Source organism: Chaetodon trifascialis, chromosome 20 (assembly GCF_039877785.1).
Source record: "Chaetodon trifascialis isolate fChaTrf1 chromosome 20, fChaTrf1.hap1, whole genome shotgun sequence".
Taxonomy (NCBI): domain Eukaryota; kingdom Metazoa; phylum Chordata; class Actinopteri; order Chaetodontiformes; family Chaetodontidae; genus Chaetodon; species Chaetodon trifascialis.
This window is the reverse complement of record NC_092075.1, coordinates 15,642,283-15,661,853: the sequence shown is the minus strand read 5'-3', so window position 1 is coordinate 15,661,853 and position 19,571 is coordinate 15,642,283. Positions and strand designations below refer to the sequence as shown.

Here is a 19,571-nt window from a genome sequence, read left to right as displayed (position 1 = left end):
TTTAAGGTTTTGATAAAAAAACACACACTACTCTGCTACCCGCTGAAAGAGAAGTGAAGTTCCCTACACTGAGCGACTGAACTATGTGCTGCTCTGTGGCTGCATTCCCAAAAGGGTTTAGCTGACTACTGTGAAAGAAGAAAAATTCCAAAAATGTTTAAATCGAAGACCAGAGCGTGGTTGATTGTTAACAGAGGGGTACCTGTTTTGTAGTTTCACCATAGTGTATCAGCTTTACTTGAACGATTGACGAAAAGTATGAAAAAATAGTGACGTCCATTGAAGAACACTGTATGAACGAGGACTGTGAACGCCCCATGAACACAAACTTTCTTCTTTTTGTCTCATATATTTTATGCTTAGGCTGAGCTTCAAAGGCAAGTTTAACTTTATTTATCGTCTGCCATTGGTCAGAGCCATTTTACAATACTTAAGACAGTTTTAAAAATCGCACTGTTACTAATTTGAATCAGTGTTGTTTTGAATTCCTGAACAAATCACATTTGTTTCTTTTTACCGATGCCAAAGTACTGGGAAAGTAAGTCTTTTGAGTGAGGGTGTGATGTGTTTTGGTTCAGTCTGGAATCCACTGCTGTTTCGGAATGAGGTCATCTTTAAGCACCAAGGAGAATGTGAAAAAAACAGGAGGTAGTTGCCCGTTTCGATTGGACATACAGTTCAGCCACTGATTCACATCTGTCGGACACTTATCTCCTGTTTCATTTCAGAAAAAAAGAAAAATTCTTTGCCGGTTTTTGTCTTCTGGCCAAAGCAAACCAGTAGAGGTCACAAGTTATTCGGTCTCTACTGGGGTCAAAGTTGCCATTGAGTTCTGGGTTTTTGATTATGTTTGACTTCTTCGAGGAAGATTACAATGAGTTGACGAGGAAGCAAACCCCACAGCAATTCCCTGTCCAGCTTTTCCCATCTGCTGACCAGATGATAATAACTGCTCCCCTGCTGCCCGCTATCCTATCCACTTGTCCCTCTCAGGGTCTTCATCTCGGAAGGACAGGATGAGATGGGAAAAAAAAAAAAAAAGTGCACATGCATGAGCACAGACATGTACAATATATGCAGGCACATAGCCTCTCTCACACTCACATGAACCCTCCAGCTGAATAGAGAAGAGTGGGATGGGACACGAGACTGGCTCCACTCACATAAACTCAAATGATGGGAAAAGAAAACCAGAATCTGGCTTGCGCTTGATTCGCCAGAGACAAATATAGGGACACACACACACACACACACACACACACACACACACACACACACACACACACACACACACACACACTCACACACACACACGTGGAAATGGAATTTAACCACAGACAGAAATATAAAGGCTGTCCTCCCTTTTGACCGTTAGTAGTGCTGCACTGTAACATGTCCCGCTCAGTGCGTATCTTTGCCACTAGTGATGGGAATTTCGGCTCTTTTTAGTTAGCCAGATCATCGGCCAGGTCATCGGGCTCACCTCACCTCTAGCTTTTATAATTTAGCCATTGACCTATGATTGATATGTGTACATGTATCACTTACATTATGTTATGTAATTCTACTAAACCTTATAATTTCCAGAATACAGATATATATATAGATAGAGATATACAGATATATATATATATATATATATATATATATATATATATATATATATATATATATATATATATATATATATATATATATATATATATATATATATATATCATATAATAATATGGAATGTTCTATTTATATTGAACTGTATTTTGTGTGTTGATGACATACAGTCTCACCGTGCTTGGGTTTTTAGGTTATTGCCAAAGTGAAACATTCCTGAATCATATTTAACAAATGTGTCAGGGCTCTCTTAAAGGAAGGACCACAACGACACTTGTGACAATTAAAAAACAAATAGATGTAAGGAAACTGTATCAAGACTGTTTATGTTATGTGTTTAAGTTAAAAATGTTCATAAAGCACTCAAAAACCAGTATCTCAAACAAAAAACAGCACACAGACGCTTTCCTAAACTTTTCAGTGAGAAGAATCCACAACTGTGCCGCTCCCGTTCGATATACTGGCTGAGAAGTCCCAAACCAGGCTGCCAACGTGTGTGGTGCCCCTCCTTGTAATTTAGCAATGGATGAAAACTTTCACTTGTGTTAGAACTAGGCCAGAACAGCTGGCGCAAGTGGCTGCATGTGTGCCAGTTCTGTTGAATACTGACTTCAAGCAAATGTGTGTATGTACAGTATGTCTCGTTGCTTGTTAGACAACTACAAGTCACAGACAGCCCTGCTGGCCCGTTCAGCCTCTGGTGCTTCCCTGCAGAAAACAAACAAACAAGAAAAGTGGTTTGAATGACAGCGACAGAGATTCTCTTCATCACTCTTCAATGAGTCAACAGCACTGTCAAATTAACCATGCCCCTTGTTCACTGCGTGTGTTGTCTGTGTGTCAGGTGTTGGCTCATGTAGGGGTCCTCTGTGAATGATCTGATTATCTTAAAGCCCATGGTGCTGTATGTGGTTGCATCGTCAGACAGTGAGGAGTGCCAAGACATACCACGGGCCAAACACATGCACACAGATGCCGTATCACTGTCTTACACTTGTCTCAGAAGCACAATGTATAACCAATCAATAGTCATCCCAAGAACTATGTGCAACTGAGAGCAGAACCAATCAGAGCCAACTCCTACACATGACTGGTGTGCAGCTCACAATGTCACCTGTTCGCTCTGTGTGTGTGTGTGTGTATGTGTGTACGTGAAGTTGCTAATGCAAGAAATTACAGTTCACAGTGCAGCTTTTCTAATCACTCACTACGGCAGCATCTGCGCTTATGAATCCGGCTCCAGCAGAGTCAGTTGTTAATTTCTGGCAAACCCTGCTCAAACACCCACGGCACCGTTCAACGCTTCCTCGGTTTGCACCTCCAGCATGTTTTCCCCGTTCTTTCGTTTTTTCAAATAAGCCTGGATTTGTGAGCGTGCGTTACCAGCTAAAAGATTACACTTGAGTATAATCTAGTATTATCCAGATCAGCTCTGCCTGGAAAGGAATTTGTTTTTGCGTGCGTGTGTCGGCTTGCTTTTGTGGCAGAATTCATTGTTTTTTCTTTCTTTGAAAATTTGTAAAATAACCATAAGGAGACTCCTGAAGCACAGTTTTCCTATCGCAATAATTAGTACTACTGTTTTGTTTGCCATGCTGTTGAATTTGGCTTCACTAAGTTTATACAGTATGTCACAGGAATGCAAATGTGAGAAGAGCCTGACAGATAAACCGAGCAGTATAGTTGGTTTATTATTGATTTTAGGGAAGCGAAGCTAAACTGCATTGTTCAAAATGTCAACTGATAAGTAACAAGAAACTGCACAGACATTTTTAATATAGCTGAGAATTGTTTCAGAGTGTGTGATTTAAATATATTTAAATGTATTTGGGTCTTATTTATCACAATTTCATTGTATTTGTTATTATTATATCAACCAGTATCAAATAGTCTGTATCGGTGTGGCTTTACATGTGGGCGTTCAGGGTTGAATATGACTCGCTGATTGATTGCAGTGCATTCTGGGACAAAACAACAGAGCCGATTCTAATTAGAAAACATCTGCGTTCATAGCCTGAAGTACAGAAACCGAATCTGGTGGCACCAAACAGCCAGCAGAATGTAACCATATACACACGATTTTGTCAACAAAACAGCTGGAAGATAGGCTCAGACTGGTATTATTTTAAAAGTTCAAGGCCCAAAGTGCCACTTTAAATCAGATGCAGTTTTAGAAAATTGGATTCAGACTGGCATGGCTGCGGCTAACAATCTGGATTTGATCTAAACCATAACAGAACACCGCAGTATCAGTGCGCACTGCTTTCATTGTCGACTTTTTGTCTTTTTATTGCAAAACGGCGAGGACAAATGTTTTAAAAACCAGAAATATCAACACCTGGAAGTGAGTGAGTCGCTGCTGTTGACCGACAGCTCTGCAGATATGTTACAGCCTGTTTGTACGAGCTGAGCAGAAAACCTTTTCAAAGACCTCACTGTACTCCCAATCAAAAGAGTGCTTCTCTTACCATTAGATCACTGTGGCACCATCACCACACTCCATCACTGTGCACACCACAAGCCTCTTTATCAATAACTGCAAACACTCATCTACTGAATGTGAATGATTATGTATTTAATCTCCAGTGCATGTGGAAGTACTGATGTGGGAATGGGAGGGGACAAACAGGGAGTGTGTTTGGGTTGGGAAAATGATGGAAAGAGATGAACAGAGTGAGAGATAAAGGACAAGGGTGAAAGTGAGGGCAGACATGGGGATAAAGAGGAGGAGAGGAAGACAGGTTGCAGAAAGAGAGTAAGTGACGAGACACAATGAAAAAAGAGAAGTGAAGTAGGATATAAAAAGAATTAAAGGATGGGGGGAAAGAGAGAAGGGAGGGGGACATGCAGATAGAGAGATTAATGGCAGAAAGGGAGTGAGCCACACAGAAGAATGAGAGCTGTAATTTAATATTGAGTGTTTATTCATTTTTAAGGGCCTGAGAGGATTGCACATTAGTGGAAATTTAAGTCGGCACGCAGACGTGTGAAATGATAGTAAGGCATGAAAATTCCAGATAGCACAATCTGGAGCTGCTACATGTGGAACACATCAGCACGATGCAGAGAAAGACAACGCCTGAGACGCAGCATTGTGATGCTCAGACGAAAAGGCTCTTACGGGAGGTTTGACAATGACCTTTTACACCCGCTGTATCAAAATATTGATGTTACTGCCGATGGTTTGTCACGGTGAACTTTACTTCACTTCAGTAGACTATGGTAAGAAAACAGCAGACGTGTTTTGGTCTGAATCTTCATGTTGTACTGCAGTTGCAAACACAAGACTGTCTGCATTGGTCATTTGTTCAAACACTTCAAACAACCCGTGTAAACATTTTCTTGGGAATCTTGTGGTCTTGCAAATGGTGATGTTTTGTCTCAGAAGCAAAGGCAGAAATGGCATGACTTTATCGTAGCACTGCAGAGGAGGAGGTTTGGGTGGATGGGTGGGCATACCAACAGAGTGGGAGACCATGGTTCACATCCCGTCTCCTACAGACACTCAACAATGTTGTCTTTAACTATGACTACAATGTCTCCCTAACCTTCAGACTACACAATATCAGCCTTGCTGCGGAACCTAAATGAGCATCATGTGCAACAGATGCCTGTTTTTCTCATGTGTCATAGTGAAAGATAACTGATGCAGCATCGGGGGTAACTCACAGATGACTAGCATGACTAGCTCGTCCTCTTGATCATCCACGATGCACAAAATCGTTAAAGACAGCAAGCTGTGTCTGCCTAGCAAGTCCTCCAAAGTAGAAGAAAATATGTCCTCTATCGTTGTTTGTTTGACTGGAAGGGTTTCCTGTGTGACGCCCCTAGACTGTTACAAATCACAATTAAAGCATAATTATGTTTTGTGCTACAGTTAAGTTTTGGTTTGACTCAGGAAAACATTGTGCTGAGGCTAACATATGACTACTCCGCTAAGGTTGGGGGCGCTCCTACTCCTAAACCATCAAAGCAAAAAGAACAGAAAAGAAAAATGTTGTCACCCTTTAGATAGTTAGATTCAATATGAACTATCTGTCACCAATACAATGGAGGTGAATAATATTTATATTGTGGCACCTTTAGACAATTGAACAGCAGCATCTGTTTTGACGCAGCATCACTGTTACTCTGAATGGTCTACAGCCACAGAAAACAGATACCCATTGAAAACTGTCCACAGCGTGGTCCTCTAATCACAAATCCCATTCAACCACTGATTAAAATGGAAAACATATTGTACTGTACATTGTTTATATCACGATAACGTTTTTCAACGGCACGTATCCATCAGAACATCATCACCAAAAAAGGGCAATCTTCATGCAAGTGTATTATGACTAATGCAGCCTTCACTTGAATGGATGACTGATGTTACCTCTGTTGAGCATGTGTCAAACCTCTGCAAGCAATCAAAGAAGCATCTCATTTCTAGTTAAAGGGCTAAACACGCAAAACCTGCATGATCCTTTAAGCCATTTAACCTCGTATTTATGTAATTCTGCAGAGCGCTACATGTGACTGAGTGCAATAGAACAAGCTGCTGCGGACAATGTGTCAGTAACGCTGAACAACAGCAAACGTCATACAGACCGTCTGCCTGGAAGAAACATGACACGTGAGCCATTAGGGAAAAGCCTTTTCCGAACAAATGCTAAGTTAGATTAGGAAAGAGAACATATTCCCTCTTTTGAAGGAGGAGGCGGTGTGAAAAATACACTGAAATAATCATTACTCAAAATCCCTTAACGATGTTGTCTTGAGCTAAGAGCTTTAATGCTGAAAGTGAAACTCGCTGTTTCTGGTCAGTAATGATTATAATGGTGATTGGAAGGCTAAGCATGCTGGGATGGAATGGGCAGTGTTTTCTGAGTGTTTTCTCGACACAGTCCAAATGTTTGATCGTTTCGTGTGTGTGCGAGTGCTCCGCCATCTGTCTTTGTAACGTGTGTAATGATGTAAGTGAGTGTTTGCGTGTGTTTGTGTCTGCACATGTGAGTGTTTATCTGTGTGTGTGTGTGTGTGTGTGTGTGTGTGTGTGTGTGTGTGTGTGTGTGTGTGTGGAGTTCATTGCCGTAGTCTGGTCCCCATTATTTCCTTATTTTTGTTCCCATAGCCCTCTGTTCTCTGTCTTATTGAAGGCCGTTTCCGCCAGAAAAAAAAAAAAATGATGAGAGTACTCACAGGAAGTTAAAAAAAAAAGTTCTTACTGACTAAGTCAAAATTACAACTTTGATATAATTAAAAATATTTGACTGATAAGCAAATATTTCAATATAAGTAAAAAACAGCCTTTTGAAGTTGCACAAGTTAAAATGATCTGACATGAATTCAGAATTTTCACTCATTCTTTCATAATTTGGATTTAATATCTCATACCATGATTTACCATTAGTACTCTTTATTTTCTGAATTGCATTTGTTTTGTTTTGGGGCAAATGGGCTTCCATACTCATCAGATCCTAACTTCATTGGACTGAACAGGCAATGCTCTTGATTAGGCCATGCATTCGTGTCCCTTGCTTCTGTGCAGTCCCTAATTCTATCAAGACCTGGAAAGTGTCAAAGTAGTTTTCCATGCATTTCCAGATTTTCCAGGCCTGCGTCACAGTTGTGTTTATTTACTTTCCTCCACTGACTTTCCAGTTCTCCGGTCTCTTTTCCCTCCATGTGGCATTTTCAAGTTGGGACAAGGCAAAAGGAGTCACTCACAGGTCCGCCAAAGAAGCCTATTTGTTTCTTCCATAAACAAAAGCTCTGTAAGCTTCATCTGTGAAGAACCTGGTGTTGCAGTAATGCTGGTCTATGTGGCAGTGGTAAGGCGGACACTTCTTTTCAGGGAGGGGGCAATGTAAAGAGGCAATTTTGAGATGAAGGGTGTAACTCCAGCAACTATATACCCTGGCTTCAGAGAGGAAATGAAAGAATCTAAGGGTGAAACCTCTCAGGTCATAGCTTCACACAAAGACTGCTTTCTTCCTCATTCTGAGGGAAAATCAGGACAAACATCCTGGAAATGTACATATTTGACAAAAGTATCAATGGTAAAGAGGCGGGTATATGAGAGAAAGAAGATTTGCTAATGTTGTTTTGTATGGTTTCTGCTTTACTCAGAGAAGAATATAGGCTGTGGTCAGGGTCGATTTCATGACTATATTGTGTTTCCATTAGCCTGACATAAAACGAGACAGTGTTGCTAACACTGGCAGGAAACACGGTCATGAAATACAATCATAATATTGGTCTGAAATGTTTTTCTTTTTTCCTTTTTTGTACTGACATTCTGAATCTTTCTGTCTTTTTTTTCTTTTCTTTCTTTTTTTTTTTTTTTTTGCTGAGTCTTGTCCTGTTCGGAGCAAGAGATGTTTCACTGCGAGACAAATAGGTCAGATAGTTTCTCTGCTGGGCTACGAACCGTAGAAATTTATCAAACTGTGGAGAGTCTGCCCGCATAGCTGGGAAGTGAGGTCAAGCCTTAGCTGCAGCTGCCGCCTGCAAAACACTAACAGAGAACAGGCCTGCCTGTCAATATTCCCTCTCTCTCTCTCCCTCTCTCTCTCTCTCTCTCTCCCTCTCTCTCTCTCTCTCTCTCTCTCTCTCTCTCTCTCTCTCTCTCTCTCTCTGTCTCTGCTTGCCTAATTTCTCATCAAGACTTCTTGTTTTACAGCCTCAAGAGTGTAATGTCCTACAGTTCTCTTATAGTCGCGACAAATGTGTTGACAGACTGCATAGTGCTTGAACTTGACATTCAGAGTAATGAGTCAGTGACCCTCCTCTGCTGCGCTAACACACTTGAAGTGATGATGCATTGTAGTCCCCCAAATGAGGTTTGGAGGTTATAGATAAGATGATGGAATACCGGAGATCTGGTTGCAAAAATGAGGTAGAGGGTCAGTGGCTTATGTTTCTGTAGATGTTTCACATTAAGGGAGGGATAATGGAGGATGTGGATTGTGAGTGGCTGCTTGATCTGATTTCCTGAGGAGTCAGGAGTCCAGTCCCTCCTCCTACAAACAGCCAAAATTGGTTTCTTTTTTAATGGTGCCTAAACTTTATGTCACTTTAAACATCATATGATCATCATCTTTATTTATTTATTTAATGGTCATATAGAACGGTTTCAGAAAGCTCTGACAAATAATGTTTAAGGCACCAGATCAGAAAACACTCAAATGTTATGTTTTGAATAAACGGCTTATTTAGTTTTAGTTAAATTATGTGATTTTAAATTCTATGTATTGTTTCTTTTGAATAGTGTTTTAACCTAATATATGATTTACTGTGTTTCTATGAGATCAGACTTTTATTTTGAAAGACTGACCTTTTTTATGGTCATTCAGATGTATGGAGCCCTAAAAGTTAAATCTCACGGCAATAGTATATAAAAAAATATACATACCGCATACGTGATTAGTCAAGTATTTCTATATCATAGTATATCTCTTTAAAAAGTGCGATAAAATGTTTAAATAGCAAAGCTAGAAATTGTAAAAACTTTTGGAAAAACACTTTTGAGCTCTTTCTTTTTGCTAGTATGCTTAATCACTGATGTCTCTGCCACTTTCCCAATGAAAAATGAAAAGTGTTGTGATAAATAAGACTGTGCTGTGTGGTGAAAGTAAATGGTTTTCGATTTATACAGATTGCAGATAATTGAGTGATGTTATTTATTTCCAATCAGTTGTGAATGATTTATATCACTGTGTTTATTCATGCATTTAAATATGTTTTTGAGTTAGAAAACAATTTAGTGGTGTTTTTATTTTTTGGGTCTCAAGAAGTGGTCACATAATGCACCCTCAATCACGAACTATTTGAAAACCCCATACAACAAAAGTGCTTTGTGCTCCAAATGTGTCATTAAAAGTTTTAGATGTGGAAATAGAGTGACATGGGCATTTTTGTCTCTGTAGACTGATGGTGGTGTGGTTGGAAAGTGATGTGATGTGGTTGTAGAGTGATTTTTGTGTGTTTCAGGACAGACAACCAACTCTGGTCCCCACACAGTGTGTTTCCACCTGTACGTTGGCTCTTACGATCAGTGGTTGCGTTGTTGTGTACTTGTTGTTGTGTGGCAAAAGACAAGTAGATGTCCCGGGATCAAACGCAGGATAAGATCGCATTCACTTCAAAGTGAAGGTGGAAGTATTCCTCCCATGTGCAACATGATGAGGCATAAGTTTAAGTCAAAGTGAGTCATTTTTTCTCAAGCGTGTGTCAGCAAAATTTAAGTGTGAGTCCAAAGCGAGTCATCAGTTTTTGAACATAAATCACGAGTCATGAGAATTTGAACTGCAGGGATCCAGGAAGTCCAGGGCTTTGTACTGCAATGCCAAAACCCCGAAAACACAAATTAGAAAAACTTACACTGATTGGGTGAAATACAGGATGTTAACGAGGTGAAATTCAAGAAAGTCGGGCTTGCATCACATTTTTGTGGTATTGACTCCACTGTGAGCACAATTGGCTCATGAAAAGGAAATGAGGAATTAAAACAGGTAAGAACATGAGCTTGCTTGCTGTTCAGTAACAGTGTAACTGAAGCCAAGCCAACGAACCATCAGGCAGAGAAAAGGCTAAATATAACAACATTTTGTCTCTGTATGCACATCAAAGCCCAAACCAAACACTGTCACTCTCAAAGTCTTCTTGTTAGTTTCTTCGAAAATCCGTTTTTAATATTCCCATCATCTATTTTACATTTTCCCCCTGCTTTGTCTCCTCAGGTGCGTTCATCATCTGCTGGACCCCCGGCCTGGTCATCCTCCTTCTCGACGTCTTTTGTGCCAGCTGCAATGTCCTCACCTATGAGAAGTTCTTCCTGCTTCTGGCCGAGTTCAACTCAGCCATGAACCCCATCATCTACTCCTACCGTGACAAGGAGATGAGCGCCACCTTCAGGCAGATCCTCTGCTGTCAGCGGCAGGAGAACGTCAACGGGACAGCGGCGGAGGGATCTGACCGATCGGCGTCGTCCATCAACCACACGGTGCTGAGCGGCGGCATGCACCACCACCACCACCACAACGAACACTCGGTGGTATAAAGGAGGGCCGGAGATCACAGAGATTAATCCCACTGTTGAAGGGTTAATCGCTTTTAGACAGACTGACTGAAAGAAGGTAAACGGCAGCATGGGAAGGTAAAGAAGGACTGCTAACATGACGTGAACTAAGTAACGTGATACATGTGAGGATGAACGAAGCGGAGGTGGTGGAGGATTGATGAGCAGCTGGATGGGATCACTATGAAGAAAGATGACAAGACTTTACCGCTGTGTGGAAGAAGAACAGGGGAAACACCTGATCTGCAAGGACTCCGATAGGCTCTTAGTTTTTTTTTTGTTTAGTTGTTTATTATTTTCCATTTGTTTTAAATGTGTTGTTATGGGCAACGCTGTTATGAACTATTTAAAAGTAATCTGTGAAATGAAGGTAATGCCAGTATAACCCATCCTCTCCCTCCAGTCTTCTCTAACTTTTTCCTGATGATCCCAGTTTCTTAAGAAGGGTCTCATAACATCATACATCCATGTTACATATGGACTCATTCAGAATAGTTTAGTAATTTGGCTCTGAATCCAGATTTAGGACACTATTCTTTCATTTTCCTTTATGCTTGGGATGAAAGACTTCAGATCTGGGGAAATTCAATCCAGCACATGTAATTTTGTGCTCATAACGTGTAACGGAACGTTAATATGCGTTGTCTCCAGCAGCTTTAACTCTAAGACGACCTTGTGGAGACTTGAAGCTGATTTCTCTTGATACTCTCTGGATCTGTTTCCAGGGTTAAAACTTTTTCAAACATAGGCTTCAGAATGAAACATTTATGGGACATCCTGCTATTGCTTCTAAAATAAATAGCTTTCTGAAAACCGACATGTTTGACATGTTCAGTGACTTACAAAAAAATACTGCAATACCCATTATTGTTAAAGCAACTGGAGCCACTATTCATTTCTGCAGCAGATTCATCATTCATCTTTAATGACCTTATAGCCTAAAATACTGGAGACTTATTATTCTACTGATCCTCTTCTCCAACTAAAAAAAATGAAAAAATTTAAAAAAAAATGTGTGAATGCATCCCAAAAGTTTCGTCCTGTCATCCAACTTAAATACACAAAGGGTCCAGGATCTGCAGAAATCCCGAGTTGTTTCCCTCCACGGAATTCGAAACAGGCTGTTCCAGGGATCTGACCAAAAAGGAGGAGGAGGATGTTTGCAGTTTCAGAGCAGGCTCGGTGCCACAGTGTTCTGTGGAGACTAGGTGAAGGTCATATCTGGTGAGTGTTAACACACTTCAGATCATGACATGAAATGTGCTGAGTGGTCATGGATTTATCAAACGTCTCTGCGTCCGTGAGGCTGACTGAGGAAGAGAGGTGGAAGTGTGAAAGCACAACCAGTGTTTATGTTAAATTGCCCTCTGGTGGCGTGAGTGGGATGTCTTAAAATGAAAATGACTGTAAATTATATAAAATTAGAATCCTGAAAATCAGATGATGCTCTGTCCCCATAACAGTGTGAGGTGGGCCATTCCATCTTTTCAGCATGTATGTGAAGACAAAATGGACGTTAATGAATGCCTGCCTGAATCTGTGGTTTGCAAACTAGATTTTGTCCGAAAAATGATACGGCATCTGTTATAAACAGTTTTGACAGCAAACATTGACCCGCTCTATTTCCCACCAAATTGATTATACTGATGTGGGGCACTGAAGTATGTCACCAGATAAAGAAACTCAGTGGGCAGAGCCAAAGAAAAAGCTGGAAAGCCTAGTTTGAACTTGGACCCTTTTGTCACAAAGCTAACGAACAAGACTATGCTAACATGCTTACAATAAAGATGCTAATATTAAGCAAGTATTTACCATGCTCACCATCGTGGTTTAGCTTGTTAGCGTGCATCTTTAAACATAAAGTGCAGCTGAGTCCAATGAGATCGTCATTAAAGGCTTGACCTGATGATGGTGCTACACGAAGAGTCGAATAGTCACCAAAGTTATTACCAGTCATCCTGAGAGGGACCTGGATGTTTGAACCAAATTTCAGGGCAGTCCATCCAGTAGTTACATTTCAGTTTGGACTCAGCCCATGAGCTCTACTCATTAAAAACTCCCAAATCTTAAGATCCAAGCTGTATCTTTAAGTAACAGGGGAAATAACCTTTTCAGATTGTGGTTAATTACTTTTCTGTGAAGGACTTGTGAAGTTCACTCCCATAGTACCATTGTCTGATGGTTTTACAGACACTCCAAGGAAAGTACCAAAATGTTTGTTAACCAGAAATTGAATGGCATGTACACAGTGTTATTGGTGATATGAAGTAATACAGACATTCATTGAAAATATTTTGTAATAATCCAAATGTTCTGGATACACACACATCCCTGCCCTCATCCCTTGTCGTCTCCCCCGATGGCAGCATCCCAGCTACCCTGGGGTGGACCAATGGACTGCTTAACCACAGTTAATTGGGCAACATATAATTTACAGTGCTCATTTAGACATGACCCATTGAGCTTATTCTTTATTTGCACTGGTGCATGTGACTAACTCTCCAAAGTGGGAGATTTTGCCACATTAATTTGAGCAGTAGACTGCTCAAGTGACACACTATCGTTAAGATATGTCATTTCTGGTGCTGAGATCATTTCGGACATCTTTGGACTAAAAGTTTGTAGCAGCTGTAGACCCCCACAGCGACAGCTTAGCTTGTGCTGCCTTTCATTTCATGCTGACATTCATCATTGAGAAGCAGCAACATTGGATTATGTCTTATTGGCCTTCCCCATCAATTCAAACAAAAGTTTGGATATATGACCCCAAAAATTGGCACATATAACAGTTTGGATTCTGGACTTGTCTCATGCCAAAGCTGGGTTATGATGATGCTGATGTTTACCAACTTTATTTTGGTCGTCAGTTCTTATTTAAAGGTGTACTGACAACAATGACGTTTTACAGTTTACACTCAATGATAACACGTAAAGGTCTAGCTGCCGCAGGGTGTTTTTCTTAATGAAGTGACTCCATTATAGGTGAGGCAGAGTTGAGCCAATGCCGTGTTGAATGGTGTTATATTATTACTCCCTGACATCTGCTATTAACTTCCAAGCCAGCTGAAAGTCAGCCTAGTGATGCTATGACGTGCATTGTTAAAAAATCACCAGCTGAACCTTTTGTCCTGACTTGAATCGCAGCACTTTTTGGCCAACATACATAGACAAAGCCCCTAACAGCTGACAGAAAAGTGGGAATCGCGGCCAAAAACACGGCCAAATGTTTTCCAGGAAGCAAGATGTTTGTCAGGGATTTAAGCTGCAGGGCTGAAATGAAGTCAGCTGGTATTTTTGAATGTCAGAATTGCAGAAAATGTTGTTCTGTTTATGAGGGAGCATGACTTCTTTTATTCAGACAAAGATTACAGAGTTTGGATTTCTTAAGTGTCTTTACGCATCTAGATTTCCCATGTTGTGTTTGGCCTTTTAATCTCCTGGTTGTGCCTTTACAAGGAAAAAACAATATTTGAGAAAACTCTAAGGCAACAATCTTACAGATTTTTTCTTTGATGACTTCATTCCTCAAGTTGTGCCTTGGAGTTTGTCCAACTATGACTACTGTTAGCAGCAGCAGCAGCAGCAGTACCGCTCATTGCTCCATTGACCAAACCTGGACCCAACCCTCCATAAATGACATTCACTGTAACCATTTTTCTAACAAAGTATTGATTCAGGTTATATAGCAAACCAACTAAACTTCTGTCTTTGTATGTCTTTGTTTACCCGTGTGTCGCTCTTTGTACACCATTGTAAGTATATGTGTACAGTATGTATGTATATAAAATATATTATTCAAAGTTAATCACCAAAGGGAAAGTGTTCTTGTGTTTGTAAATTTAACTGTGTTATACTCTGTCCAAATGTACTGTAGGATTTTGTTTATGGTTTTTATGTCATGAGCTCTTTTGTATTGTGACCCTAATTCCTGAATTTCCTGTAGACACTATTACAGTTATTAACTTGTTTGTGACCCACAACTAGATATGTATGTGTGCAGTGCCTTCCAGTCCTCCTCCTTAAAGAGTAAATTACCACCAGGCTGAAAAGCAGTGTTTTGCTGCCCTCTCTGGTTCAAAGTTTAAAGCCCCTTTCACCTCTGACAACACCCAGCACCACCACTGATGCTGGGTGTGGCTGCTCCACCCCCAACGGTGATGTCATAGTGTCCTGCAGTACACCTGTGCATCACTGCAGCAAGTCCAGATGTGATTATGAGATGTCAGCAAAAAACAAGATTTTCAGACGGGGTGTTCAACTACTCTTTAAGCGTGTGTGTGTGTGTTGCTAATGTTAAAGCGATATTTCACTTTAGAAGAAAGTATTAAATAATGAAGATATTCAACACAGCCTCAAAAAATGCTTGTAAAAACTCATAAAAAGAGATTACATGATATGATTTGACCAAGATCTAAACTTTTGTTGCACATTATCAACAAGCCATCTTTTGTTTTTGGTCAAAACGAGTTCAAACCATCTGATTGTGGGGACACTAAACCAGATTTGAATGTTATCTGTTCTCCAGGGCAACACGCACAGGCACCATTTGACACGTCAGAACGCTGACACTGCTTGCTCTGTAAATCCAAACTCCAGCAGTGTTCACCCATTATTACGCATGACAGGATATAGGTCCTTTCTCCCAGTGTTAATGTGCATGAACCTTCCCAAAAAGCAACAGTTTTATCAGGTTAGCTCCCCAGATTAGCTCGTCCCAGCTGCTGTAGCCTGACTCTAGCTTGTGTTGTCTGAATGGTGCATTCAGTGTTTGCTCGTGTCAGTTGACGTTACATGAAGGCAGCCGGTGTGTTGCACTGTTGAGATGTTTTAATACTAATACTCATCCTTCATTCCAAACGTTAAAATGTCTTGTACATTATTGGGAGCAATCTTCCTAAACTGTAGGTCTGAAATGCTTTGTTCTTCGAAAAGTGAAATGTTGCTTTGAAATGTTTTTGGAAATTTTTGCCAAGCCTCAAATTTAACAAACCATGTACCAGTAGTGTGTAGAAAGTAATTGTGATACAAACAGAAAGGTGATTTCAATACTATCTATACTGTACGGGCCAATATCAATGAATGTCCACCCAGAGTCATAGTGTTGATATCCCAGCAACAATAAAAACATGAGAAAAGTCTGAATTTTTGCGTTTGTGTGTTTCCTTTTTTTGAAATTTGACCTTTCTGAAATAAATAACCGTAATTTCACTGACAGTAGTGGTGTTTTTTAAGGGTCTTTCTTTATCTTACATGTTTAGCCTTGCTATTGTTGCTCCTCTCTGTTATCCAGTACTGTTTTTGTTTCTATGACATCCAAAAAGTCAGCAACAGCCAAACTGGGGAACACACAGGGTCACAGACAGACACACACTGATAATGTATGCTTCACAATCATCAACAGACCTTCAGACCCTGAGGCTATTCACACGTTAGGCAGCCTTGACTGTTAGCAGAAGTGTGTGTAACTATGTGTTTATTGGTTTTACGCCCACAACTTTGCTTTTAAACCTGCTGAATACTACTTACCCAGCACCAAAAGGCAGTCAGAGTTAGCAGCTAGTTGGTGAGCATGGTGGAGCACGTAACAGCAAAAGACAAGAGCCAGATTTTTAATTGAGCTCACTGCATGACGGTTGATTCAATTGATCCAAGAACATAACCAGAGCAGGGCTGGCCCGACCATGCAGTCGAGCAAGCAACACTGCAGGAAATGAGTGGAGCAAAGGTGGAAAGCTAACTGAGCCCACCTGGGTTTCAAGTGGATCCTGCACCCCTTTCTTGCTGACAACCAAAGCATTTAGCACATGCAATGGCCTGGTAGTGATGGGTACAGCCATAAGACGTAGTGGTAATGCAATCCCTTAGACCTGCAGCAAATGGTGCCATGGCACTCTTGAACTGACCCCCACTGCAACAAATAACAAAATGCGACTGAATTCTGAATCTGACCATTTGTCATTTGTCTGTCCACATTGCAGAATGTGGACTGTAACATGAAGCAGATGCCACATGATGTACTTCACAGTTAAAGTGTGGTATGTGTGTATGTTTAATGCTACTGTGAGAGTGGTCACTGTGCAGTGTGTGACATGAATTCTGCAGCAATCCTAGCAACAGCGGCCAAATGTTTTCATAGGAAAGAATGTTCAGTGTGTGTGTGTGTGTGTGTGTGTGTGTGTGCGTGTGTGTTAGTGTGTGCGTGCCTGCGTGCGTGCGTGTCAAACACATGCTCTGCTATGTTTACTGTTCCACAGCTTTAGAGTGCTAGACTCCAGCTGACTGATATATGTCTCCCTACTTCCTGTTGCTCCCCGAATGGACCAATCAGAGTCAGTGCAGCCACACAGGAAGTACCCCTGCGCCGTCGCTGAGTGAGGGGGATGTCACATCTTCGTCACAGTGTCAGTATAGACTCCTTCCGTGGTTCCCAGCATGGTTTGCTGACTGACAAATATGTCACCTCGGTCAAATGTCCTACCACACGTGTGGCAGATAGGTTAACGCTAATGATTTGAATGGACGGGATCAGCATTCCTGTCGCCAGGAGAATCTGCAATGCATGGAAAAGTCAACAAGACATTAAAAGTTGAGCTGCTGACACGCCAAGACCTCCTGGAATCGCAGCACTTGTGTTGAAACCTTTGGAAAATTTCAACACGTGAAACACATCCAGCTTCCTCTGAAACCTGATCAAATTTCTGCACAGCAGAAATACACTGACCCAAGAGAGATTATCATGACAAAACAGGAAGTGATGTGTCATGGTCGGATAAATCTTCTGTCTCCAAACATTTAGAGCTGCTAGTGCAAGTTGACAGGAAGGTTGGAGAGTCCATTCAGATAGCCTTTTTGTTTGGAGAAGGAACAGTGGGCTAATTCACTGTGAATGAGTGTTACTTGGCCTTATCTGCGGCCGGCTTTGTGACCCATTTCAACTAAAACGTCTCAAAGAAAGAGCCAATGGAGACAGGGAGAAGGAAATGACTGCAACTACAGATAAGAGAAGAAACAGTGGTGATGGAAAGGGAGGAAACAAAAAGAGCAAGGAGAGAAGGCGATTAGAAGAGGGTAAAAATGATGATTTGTCTGTATGTCTTCTGTCTTACATGTATCTGACAGAGCAAATACACTTCTTTTTTAATCAGCCATCCAGCAGGCTGTGTTTCTTGGGTCAACACAAACAAACTGCACTCCTAACAACTACCACAACCAGCTGAAGCAAAATGCAGCTGTACACATATTGTTACATCAGAGAATACATGCAATAAGTATTTTTTATTTTTTTTATTTAGCATTAAAAACTGTGTTTTAACATGCACATGGTTCAGAAAGAGCCTATTAGTGATGCAGTCACTTCCTTGCTGTGTTTAATAATAAGCATCATGTTGGTATTGATAGCAGTGATTGTGATCTTCATATTACTTGGCATTGGTCCAAACCAACTTTTCTTGCATTGCTCACCCTTAATCCAAGGTTAAGAAGTGTCTACAACAATAAAATGCACCTGAGATGGTTCTGAAAATCAGATATGAAACAGGAGTAAATATGGTGCAGACAGAGAAATCTGTAGGAGGTGTGAGGAGAGGAAAGAAGAGAGGAGGAAGTGGGAGTAAGACTGTCTGATCCACAGTTTAGATCAAGGAGAAGAGAATGACCAGTGCAGGCCAAACTCCATGCAGCCTACTTTAAACAGTTTATATTGGGCATCCCCAAATCATACACACACACAAGTAGACATCCTCCATAGAAGTCACAGAGGGAAGCAAACACAGACACATCAACACATACACAAAGCCTCACAGATAAGTGGAACACAAGCATGTGAGGGCACATCAGAGAAGCCATATTCCCTGAAATTCACTGTGAAAATTAGGCAAATAGTACCTAATGGCAAACCCTGTTTTCCATCTCACTTCCCCCCTCTGATCCCTCTTGTGGTGAGTAATAACACTGCAGCAGCCACATGGTAAAGTACTTGGTGCGCTGTTTTCTGTGGGTGGGGGGGCTGTTATGGAACATGTATGAGGGGAGGCTCATGATTAAATAAACAGACATTTGAAGCAGAGAGCAAGTTTAGGGTCAGAGAAATAAAAATGTACACTTTTTCTTGCCCTGTGTCTTTCCAGTTGTGATAACCAACATTTTGCATATTGAAATCAATAAATCAATATAGTCATTCCTCATCATCTGCATGGATTCTTCATGTCTGCGCTCGCCTCTGTTCGTGCCGCAGACCCACTGTTTGTCAAAAAATGGGCCCTCAAATAATACAGAGGAAGTTTCAGGGCACGTGTCATTTGCTGTGGCCATGTCTGTGGATGTGGTTTTATTTTACTGCTGTTCCACACTCTTACCATAAAGCCACACCGGAAAACAGCAGCCTAGGTGGGGCCGCTGCTTCCAGTTTATTTTCTATGAGGTGGAGCAAATCACTTGTGCTGAGCATGACGCGACTGATGCTGGCACAATGCAATGCAGGGTCTGAGGATAGTGATTTTAAAATTTGGGAGATTTCTGTCAGGACAGTTCCACCTGTAGATTTGGTGGTGAAAATATTCAATCTTGTACACGCTGTGAGTTTTCTGCAGTTTGAGAATTAATGCGGATATCAACTGATACTGTCCAGATTAAATACCAGTGTGTTTAATTACTATGTTTATTTGCAAGCGATACAAATACATATCATACTTGAAGGGAAATAAGTGAGGCAAAACATAATGCATCGTAATGTAACAAATGACAAAAACGTAACATCACACCACATTCATAAAGAAACAAAACATGCCATTCATCCGAAAGGCAAATCTAATTTAATATTAACTAAAATAAACTGAAATTGTGTAATAATATGACCTTCATTCAAGTTAACACAGTTGAAATGGGACAGAGCAGAGTT

At 40.8% G+C, this 19,571-nt stretch overlaps 1 protein-coding gene across 1 annotated transcript in view; it reads left to right on the top strand.

Annotated features, from left to right (window-relative positions):
- Positions 1 to 11,659, top strand: part of lpar1 (lysophosphatidic acid receptor 1) — a 32,551-nt gene extending 20,892 nt beyond the window's left edge. Inside the window, exon 3 of the mRNA XM_070989760.1 lies at positions 10,338 to 11,659. Within this exon, the coding sequence (XP_070845861.1) occupies positions 10,338 to 10,657 (320 nt within the window). The 3' untranslated portion in view covers positions 10,658 to 11,659. The remainder of the gene's footprint in view (positions 1 to 10,337) is intronic.
- Positions 11,660 to 19,571: the final 7,912 nt, after the last annotated feature.